The sequence below is a fragment of the Leiobunum rupestre genome, chromosome 11 (assembly GCF_980474605.1).
Source record: "Leiobunum rupestre chromosome 11, qqLeiRupe1.1.hap1, whole genome shotgun sequence".
Lineage (NCBI taxonomy): Eukaryota > Metazoa > Arthropoda > Arachnida > Opiliones > Sclerosomatidae > Leiobunum > Leiobunum rupestre.
This window is the reverse complement of record NC_143394.1, coordinates 53061813-53072428: the sequence shown is the minus strand read 5'-3', so window position 1 is coordinate 53072428 and position 10616 is coordinate 53061813. Positions and strand designations below refer to the sequence as shown.

The following is a 10616-nucleotide window of genomic DNA, read 5'->3' as shown; positions in this document are numbered from 1 at the left end:
TTTGGCATACCCTCTTCTATAGACTTGGTAAGGTTTAAAATCGATAACTTCTCCGATCATGTCGTTAAAGATATTGGCGACCGATTTAGCAAGTTTCGATCTATCTTCACCCTCGGATTCCGGTAGTCCCGCAATTATTATATTTCCTTTACGATTTTCAGTTTCAAGGTATTCAATTCGATTTTCGAGGTTAAGCTCATGCCTGTTTTTATCAGCTAGGGTGTCGTTGTTTTTTCAGTAAAATTGGTGAAGTCGTATTTGAGGGTATCAAGTTCGTCTACCTTATCTTCTATTTTGCTAATTCTTTTTTCGTGATCTTTTGCAGTAAAGATAAGATTTTCCATTTTAGCATTGGTAATATTTTGGACCGATTTATTTAGATTGTCAACTTTTTAGAGAGTGCATGCCAATTATGATCAAAACATTTTTGTAAATCTAGTTTTGTTTTTTAGTGTTCATTTAAAATTTTCTGCAGGTCACTATTTTCACCCATATTTACTTAAGGTTTATCTTATTATTATTTAATATATATTTAGAGAGCACCAGCAAAATTATTTTTTTTTAAATAATAATAAAATGTATTAGTTACCTGTAAAATTCGGAGAACAATTAGTTAAGTTCGCGTTATGCTGGCGCTCTGAAGTGTTTGCGAGTTGACCGGGTGTTATATAGTTTCCGTAAAAAATAAATATCTTGTTAAATCTTTGTAGCGGCACAAAAAAAATAGATTTTTCTTTTTTATGGTGGGTCTTTTTTTGTGTTGGATATCAATAGTGCACACAGGCGTTAATTATGATACGTTCCGTTAGCTGGAAACAGGAATTGACACACTTTTTTAGCAGCACGCCGATTTCTGTAAAATTCGGAGAGCAATTAGTTACGATCGCGTTATGCTGGTGCTCTCAGTAGTCTTTAGTCGGTAGTCTGAAGACCTTAGTCTGTAGTATACATGTATAGTCTTTAGATTTTAGTCTATAGTTTTTGGTCCTTAGTCTATAGTTTTTAGTCTTTCTATAGTCTTTAGGTTTTCTTAAGTCTTTAGTCTATGTAGCATTTATACCATTTTTGACTTTACCCTACCCTGGGCTTTCTATGTATAAACATCTAATATCCGGCCTTTGAAGTGTTTTCCATTTTCGGTATTGCACCATTAACACCTGGTTTTTTGACTTTTTCCTACCCTTGGCTTTCTATGTGTAACTATCTAATATCCGGCCTTTTAAATGTTTCAATTTTCACTTAGGGTCAGGTCTTGATATCTATTATTCCAGTTTTACCTCTTAAGGTGCGAGGTTCTCTCTTCAGCGCTCTTCTAGTTAATTTTTAAAATTTAACGGTTCGGTTATTTTGAAGTGTTTCGTCGTTAAATATCGTTGATGTGAAAGTGTTTATTGGTTCAATATGGTTGGAAAAGTTTTTAAAGTTATAGATTCTTAAGGTTTAAATTTAATTGTTTTAAACTTAACCTATTTTTAAAAGTTTAAGTTTTTACGCGATCTATTCGGAGTGCTTTGTTCGGTGGTTTAGATAAATTTCAAAAACTTATTTTAATTGTGGTTCTGCTCTGTAAGTTCTTTTATATTTAGTTTAAATGTTTCTATTAATTCACAGATCGAGGTTTCGGTTACTTTCGTAACGCTAAGTATAAAAATAAACAGACAGCTTGTTGCTTTTTTGCCCAAAAACTCATTTCATGCGAGGATATAAATATTCTTAGAATATAGTTACACTCTTGTATTGACTTTGATCTAGATAGCCGCGGCAATTCTTAAAGTTGTTTAGGTCACGTAATTTCTAAGTTACATATGGTTATTTTTGATTTTAGCTAACAGTCAAAAACCCAATCACGCTCACATTATGTGCCCAACCTGTGGTATTGATGCGACGGGGCGGTTACCGCAACATTTACAGCGGAAACATGAAGATGTGGCAGAGAAGAGTACTACGCTGAATTTAGATCCAAGAAAAAAACATTATTCAAAGCCTTTAAGTGGAAAATTACGTATAACATTTGATGAAATAAGTGATATCTTGGGAGAAACCGAGATAAAAAGTGATACAATTCATTACTCCGGTAAAAAAATTATTGATTTTTTAAATTATACTATAATATTTTAAAGCTGTTTTTCGATATTTCTATATATAGACGTTAAAAGACTTTTGCATTCTTTGAATGTTGAAGTAGTCGGCGATTTGCCATCCAAAAGAAAAGCCAGTGAAATGGACAATGACGAATCAGGTTTAACCCCGAGAAGTAAGCGACCTATCGAATATTTGGATGAGAGTTCTTCGGATGAAGATCGCCCGTCCGTGACTAGACGTACTCTTAAAAGTCACATTTTTTTATTCAAGCGGTAAAGATATTTTATTAATCTCGTGTATTTTCCTTATCCTACATTTAATATAATATCGCAGATTCCGAAGAGGAGAAAAACCTTAAGGAGGGAGAGAATATCAACCAGGAAAGAACTACCCATAAAAAATGCGAATGGGAAAAGGGTGTAAAGGCCGCCTTTCTCAAAGCGGGAGTTAACGATTCGTTTCCAGACGACGATCCGATTCTCCAGAGTTTCAATGAGTACATGGAAAAAGCTGAAAACAATTGCAGTATATTATCTAGCTAAAGCAAATTAGTTGGATACAACGACGTTAAGTTCATTTATTTGTACATCGTGAACTGGGCTTTAGTTAAATAATTTGATCTTTTGTTTTAGGATCACGCAAAAACCATTTGAGACACATGTCAAAATTATTAAATTTCTTGGCTAATCAGAAAGAGCAGGAAGCTTTGGACGTAGCACTTCTAAAGGATAAAGTCATAATAAGAGACTTTGTGAATAAACATAAACAACACGGAGTAAATAATATTTTAAATTTCTTATACATTTTAGAAAATTTAAGAATTATTTAACGAAATATAATAGCTTGTATGCAGTTCAGAATGAACAAAATTTTATTTATAGTAAATAATTATTTTTCTTGCGCAGATGTCAGCAGAAGGAATAAAAAACATAAGGGACGCATTGAAAAAGTTTATTAGCTTTTTGAGAACAGGCACCAACCTCCAAGTTGAAAGTACGTTAGATTATTTTCGTTTTTAGGAAATAATTTAAATACTTATTTCCAATTTGTTCTTAAACCCAGATTTCTACATGTACTTGTGCCATTTACACGATTGTTTCGTAACATGAAAAAAAGGTAACAGTTCTGCAATATCTCATCAAGTTGCGGCGAAGCGATTCAGGATGGCAACCGACGTGGAAGCATCTCGGCTCATAATTTACAATTTGGATTTTTTGGCACCAAAATTGAAAGATCAAAAGCTGAGTCATAAAAAAAAACCTGGAAGAAAAATACACGAAAGCAGATTTTGTAAATCTAACCAGGTAAGTGCAATACTAAGCTTTTATGGTATTTAGCTGATTTACTAATATTATATGTACATACTCCGCCCTATGCAATGCCCAAAGACCAGGAATCCCGGAAAATGCCACAGTTTTCGAGTATGAGAAGGGAAAATGGAACTAAGAAAATTCTCTATTCATTGTAAGGGTCCTGAAGCATAAAACAACGACAACTAGCTTGGGAACCCTTCCTATTGATAAAGAAATGAAAGATTTAATCGACTGGTGGGTAATGGTTTCTATAAGTGTTACTTTCAAATAAATTTTTGTAGGGAAATTAAGAAACAACGTTTAGGCAAAGAGTAAACACTGAGATTTTTTTAAAGCCGCGGATTCTTTTGACGGAAAGATATTTAATATGCGTTCTCGTCGCTTTTAAATCTAAATCACGTAACTTTGTAAACAAATCTTAAAATGTTACGTTGTTTTGTTTAAAAGCGACGTTATGTTGTTGTGAACTAAAATCATTTACATTTACTAGTATTATAACAATTTATATTAAAATTTGAAATATCTTATAGCTACCTGAAAACGATAAAAGATATGCCTTTCGCCTCGTTATGCAGGGAAATCCCGTGAACGTCTCTAATGAAATTTCTAGGTATATAATTAATGAAAAAGAAAACCTGATCGATGTCTACGTTCCTTTCAACGCCGTCATGGAAAATTTGGAATAATAAACTAGGAAAGGCGTCCGCATATATACAGGTATGTATACAAATATTTATTTATATTATATTTAATGGCTTTCAAGTAGATTTAAGTTAGTGGATTAAAATTCAGTTCAACATTTATGACTTGTTTGATTTCTGTAATAAAGTAATGTAAAATACTGTTCTTTTAAGGTGGAAAAAATATTCCTACGAGATGCTTCGGTATCACGGAAAGACGACAATGTCGCAAAAAGACTAATGGGATTTTCGTCACCATCAACTAGAGCCCTGCGCCGCCGCTAAACGCCGCCGCCGCCGAAAAATATTGTCGCGCTGAACGCGCCGCCGCCGGTTATACATAAAACGGCTTGCGCTGCCGCCGCCGATATCAAAACGGCGCGCCGCTGGTTGAACTTCTATTTATAATTGTTTTTAATTTCTGGCTCTTCTCATATTCAAATATGTTTCGCTAGGCAGAGCAAAGTAGCTGAGCCTGTTTTACTTAGGCTTTTTAGTATTTATTACAGATTTTGTGGTTTTTAAAACATATCCTGTGAATTTGTGAAATATTAGGTTTATTTCTTGCCCTCTATGTAGTTTTTTTTTATTTTCATTTCTTGCTAAGCCTCGTCTGCTTTATTTTCACGGAATACCATTAGGTTCCGCAATCTGCTCAGACTGTTCAGTGTCAAGTAATTGGAAGTAAAATTACAACTAAACTTATTACCATGGAGAACAGTATGCAATTAGGTGAAGATGACGAAACAGAATTTGATAATTACTTGAAAATCATATTCGATAAAGAGAAGAAAAGTGTTGTTTGGCGTTATTTCGGAACTCTAATGAAAAGAGATAAGGTAGTTGATACCAACAATAACTATTGCAATTTGTGTCTAAAACCAAAGGATGGCCTTAAAAGAAAACTGAAAAAATATAAAAGTAATGTCAGTACCAGTAACCTGATGACCCATTTAAGAGATGTTCATGATATTAAAGATACTATGAGTATGAAACAATCACCAGGAGGTATGGGAAGCTTAAAAAGGTTTTTTCAAGGTAAAAACGTACCCGAAAAATGTAAAAGCTCTAATCAAATGGCTACTGAAAATTCACTTAGTAAAAATATAACCATATGGTTCTGTAGAGATTTGATACCATTTCACGAAGTAGAGAAGCCTGGATTAGAGCTATTTTTCAAGCATTACAATATTCTTGGTGAAAGAGATAAACTTCCACATCCAAATACATTGTTAAGGTCTTTAGTGGTATTGCATGAAGAAGCAGTGCAAGTTGTAAAGGAAAGCCTGAATTATACCCCAAATTTAGTGTCGTTAACAACAGATGCTTGGACAGACAATTACAGACATCTACCGTACATGACCTTTACATTGCATTGGATTGAAAATAATTTCGAGAATAAAAGTGAAAATCTCCAAACAATATTTGTACCTCATCCGCACACTGGTGAGGTCATTTGTCAAGAAATAAAAAAGGTTTTAAAAGCTTATGGTTTAGAGAAGAAAGAGGTGATAGCTGTTACAGATGGTGGTGCAAATGTAGTTAAAGGCTGCGGGTTAGCTAACTTAGAACGAGTTTGGTGTTTGGCTCATCGTCTACATTTAGCTATAACTGAAAATGTATTAAAGAAGGGAAACATAGCTGGCCCAAAGAGAATTATTTTGAAATGTAGAGCAATTGTCAAGTCACTAACCTTCAAAACTGACTTACTAATGAAAGAATTTGAAGAAACCCAACAAGAAGAAATGGATCGAATAATGCTATTGGATTTCAATTCTTTAGAAGAAATTTTGACAGCTGCAGAAAGAATTAAAAAATTTTCATATGATGAAGAAATACATCAAGAAGTAGTTCAACAACCATTAGACTATTTTGATTCCAGAAGACAATTTTCAACTTTGAAAAAGGATGTCCCAACTCGGTGGAACAGTACAATAACTATGTTAGTTAGTGTCTTGAAAAATAAAGGCAAGCTGGTTACCATTATAATTTACTTTTATTTAATTTACAACTCCATATTATTTTTAAACACTTAAGACTCAGTAAGAAGAGCTCTAGAAAAACTGAGGAAATACGATTTAATTTTAACCGAAGAAGATCTTGAGGACATCAATGATATTGTGGTCTGTCTCCAACCATTTGAACAAGCAACTAAATTATTGAGTGGATCAAAATATGGAACGATTAACTTGTGTTTGTTGTTTAGGTAAGGAAATAAAAAATAATGGTAAATAAAATAAATAACTATTTATATATACATTATTTTTACAGGACTGAAATACTTAGTAGTTTAGAATTAAAAGGAGGTGACCATGACAGCTCTAGTTGTAAAGATCTTAAGGCAGCTCTAAAAGCGGCGGTTGAGAAACGATTCCCTGTGTCTGACATATACATTTGTGCTTCTTTAGTTGACCCATCTCTTAGATCATTAGGATGTATAGATGAATATCTGGATGAAAAACACCAATCAAAAGAGGCTTTTCTCTTAGAGAAGTGCGAAGAGTACGGTATTAAAGATGAACTACCTACATTTTTAGAAAATAGAGTAATGATCTCTAAATTAGTACCTTCAGTTTCCGAGGCTTCAGTAAGTATAACATATATATAACTGCATTTAAAGGGAATATAACCTCAGGTATTTGGTGTGGAACACAAACGTTTGCAGCTCTGGCCGCTCTTGCCTTTGGCTTTAGAAATGTTTGGCGCCACTGTACCGGATAATTTACAAAAATGAAGGGGTCTTCCGTAAATATTGCTTTGCAGGTTATATTCCCTTTAAAGAAAAACAATTTTTATAATTTGATTTCACTTTCTAGAGTGAGGAGTCTCATTGGAAAAAAATTAGATTAGAGCTAATTGGAAAACATTTAAATAAAAGTGGAAAAATAACCTCGAAGCCGAGATAAAAAGATATCTTTCTAGTCCCGATGAAAAATGTTTTGACTTACTAAAATGGTGGGAATCAATGAGAAATGTATACCCTAATTTAAGCCATTTAGCTAGATTGATTTTAAGTGTACCTGCAACAAGTACACCCTCTGAACAAGCGTTTAGTTCTGCAGGGTTACTTTTAAATGCAAAACGTTCTAGTCTTTCTCATTTAAATGTTAACCGAATATTATTCATACACGACAATTTCGAATTTTTGAAAGTTTCTTTAAGTTAAAATATATTCTAGTCATCAAAAAATTTTAATCTGTGATTTTTATCATAATATGATCTCCTGATTTCATCCTATATATAAGGTACACTTTAATTAGTTTAGTACATAAATCACAAATGTGCCCCTCGAGAGTCGAGTCTGAACATTTTAAAAAGTAAAACGTTCTGTAATCAGGATCTTATGTACGAAGTGCGATAATGTTTCCTAAATAAATGTTTCAATAAAAATCATTTAATGCGAATTTATAATCTATATTATAGACCACAGTCACCACACAGAAATATAACGTATCTATCATAAAAATAAATTCCAAGACAAACTTTACATAGAGACGCCGTCAAACGCCGCCGCCGCTGGATATTTTTCACGCGCCGTCCGTGCCGCCGCCGAAAGTTGAAACGCCGGCTTAAGCCACCGCCGCTTATCAATTTTGCACCAAACGCCGCCGCCGACTTATTTGCTATCGGCGCAGGGCTCTACCATCAACTTCATCGAAGCCGTCCGAACCGACACCAAGAGCTACTCCTCCAAAAAAAGGATTTTTTTAAAAAAGCGCTCGCTCGAAGCGGTTACGGAGACCGTAGCAACCAAGATCAAAAAATAGAGGACTTATTTATAAGGCGGACCTCGACCATTTAATAGACTTAGAGCAAAGAGCGTTGGCTGCGGCAGCGTCAATAAATATACGGATTCCGAACATTTACGTGTTCACGCGCATCATACTTGATTTGACCACCCCAGATGTACCAACTACATCTACTGAACGACCACCCGAAGAAATCAGAGATATTTGTGAACCTGCCGATATTTTTTGTGATAAAATTGAAGAACTTTCAGTTTTGAAAAACGCCCCAGTAAGTACACGGTATTCTTCAAAGTTTATCCACACGGACCTTCATTTATTAATTGCAGAAATTAATTAGGATTTATAAAATATATGGAAATCAATTATTTCAAAAAATTGGTATGAAATGGAACATCTCCATTCCTGCTCGTTATATACGAGATTTGAACAGTGGCGAAGAAGTGGAGGCGCTTCAGTATTTCCGAAGCAGAAACCTATGCACACAATTATCTGATGAAATCCAACGTCAAATTGACACGTTTATAGAACAGATAAGCAAGGCAATGGAAGAATTTCAGGATATCGGTAGTGGTTGGATAATTAATTGCATTCTGTTTTTGCAAGTGGATCTTATAAAGTACCGACCGCTTGTAGGTTGGCTCAAAGTGGTTCTTCCCCCTGCTCTCCGCATTTGTAAGGGAATCGTCAATAAAAAATCCCCGGATGAAAAGTGCTTTTTGTGGTGTATTCTCGCGAATCTTCACCCAGCTAAATACCACAGTGAAAAAGCTAATCAATATAAACCATTTGAAATGGAAATAGATGGTTCAAATATTACGTTTCCATTTTAAATTAAATCGTCTGAGCTGAAAAAATATTTAAAAAAAAAACTAAAAAACCCAATCTGTCAATTAATATCTTCGGTTGGGAAAAGAGTGAGGTTTTTCCTCTCCACATAAGTGATAGTAAAGTTTCAGAAATTCGAAAAATTGACCTGCTATATATTGTCTCCGAAAAAAAAACATCATTTTTGTTTGATTAGAAATTTGAGCAGATTGCTATGCAATATCACTATTACTAAACATAATGGCCAGATATACGTTTGCCGTTATTGTCTTCACCGTTTTAATGGAGTTAATTCCAAAGAAAACCACAAATAACGTATTATAAACTGTAATATAACACGGACCGCAACGCATTAAAATGCCTCTGAAACAACAAATTTTGAAATTTGACAAATTCGGATGGTTACAGAAAGTAAGTGGAGTCTTGGATTATTTTTTGAGAAATTATTTAATGAAGAATAATACTTTAGGTTCGTTACGTTATAATTGCCGACTTTGAAACAATTATCATGAAAATTAGGACTTGCTTTCTCGATTACATTTTATCATCTACGACCAAACTGGCGGAACACGAAGCATGAGTTTTAGCTACGTAGTCCTCGCCCCAGATAGTATTATGTCCTTATTTTTGGTTCCCTTGTAATAAATATTATCTTAGTTATATTAAATATTATATATTATATATTATATTGACTTTTAGGCACACCGATCGAACCTGTGACCTGTAGAGGAACAGATGCTATCGACGTGTTTTGGAGAGTCTTCTAGCGGAACAGGAAATCATTCTAGAGTTACTGAAGAAGAAAGTACCGATGGACCTCACAGCAACAGAAATTGAAGAGTGTTTGAAAGTTACTCATTGTTATGTTTGCTCCGAAATCCTGACATTTGCAGATCCGCCGGTCGAAGATAATTATCATTATTCAGGTAAATATAGTGATATTGTGCGTATGGTATACAGGGTGGCTTAGGTATTTGTGGCCAATAACTTCTATGGGATAGTATTATTCCACTGAAGATAGTTTTTTACTACTATCTTGTTAAGGTATTAAACTAAAATATATATATTCGTATCCGTAGATTCTGATCCAGATCCAGTGTCCGGTACATTTCCTTCTTGGTTAAAATAATCAGCTAGGCTAATACCCAAGGCACCACCTTAGGCCTAAGTCATCGAGCAACTTTTCAAGCCTTTAATTCAGGTGGCCGGGTTACAATGCGTAGGAGGGTGGTGGCAAGCCCTGCAAGCCAACAGCTCCCTAAACTAACTATGGCCGTTAACCTCAAGTTTTTATGGACAGGGAAACCGAAGATCTCGAGGGAAAACCCCTTAAACCAGTGGGGAGATAACTTGCAAACTCAACGCAGAAGGAGTTGTTCCGAGTTTTCACCTAGTGCCACAAGCTGGGATCGAACCCGGCTCCTGTTGCTGCGAGGTGAAAGTGCTAACCACTCCGCCACCCCACCAATGTTAAATGAAGGGGTCATCCATACATCAATTGTTTTGTAACTTCGAAACGGTGGCCCAAATCGAAAAAAATGCCATAGAACATATAAGTCGTAAAATAATCTGTCTTTTTCAAGGCACAATCATAGCTATTGCCCGAAAAAAAATCATCTACTCGTACAAAAAATTTACCTTTAAGAAAAATAACAATTACTGGTTTGCGGGATAAATAAGCCACGGCAAGGAAATTTACAATAATTTCTTTGAATTGACCTTTCTGTTGGTGAATTTTCGAAGAAGCTAAACTCCTTATTTCTCCCGCAAACCAGTAATTGTTATTTTTCTTAAATGTACTTTTTTACCAGATAGTAGGAAAACAATATTTTCAGTTGATCAAAATAAAATGGAGCTAAACCCCTGTGACAACAGAAAATATATTTTGGGGGACGGTATTCGAACTTTGTCGTACGCTCATTACTGGATTAATGTTTTGAAAAATGCATGTTTATAAATGTTTGAAT

General features: G+C 34.6%; 1 protein-coding gene across 1 annotated transcript; it reads left to right on the top strand.

The window, feature by feature from the left end:
- Positions 1 to 4785: 4785 nt before the first annotated feature.
- LOC149923291 (E3 SUMO-protein ligase ZBED1-like) lies at positions 4786 to 9229 on the top strand. Its single transcript, XM_090162395.1, has 5 exons — positions 4786 to 6043; positions 6113 to 6281; positions 6347 to 6662; positions 9058 to 9060; positions 9119 to 9229. The coding sequence occupies exons 1-5, from the start codon at positions 4786 to 4788 to the stop codon at positions 9227 to 9229; spliced, it is 1857 nt and encodes a 618-aa protein (XP_090018521.1).
- The last annotated feature ends 1387 nt before the right edge of the window (positions 9230 to 10616 follow it).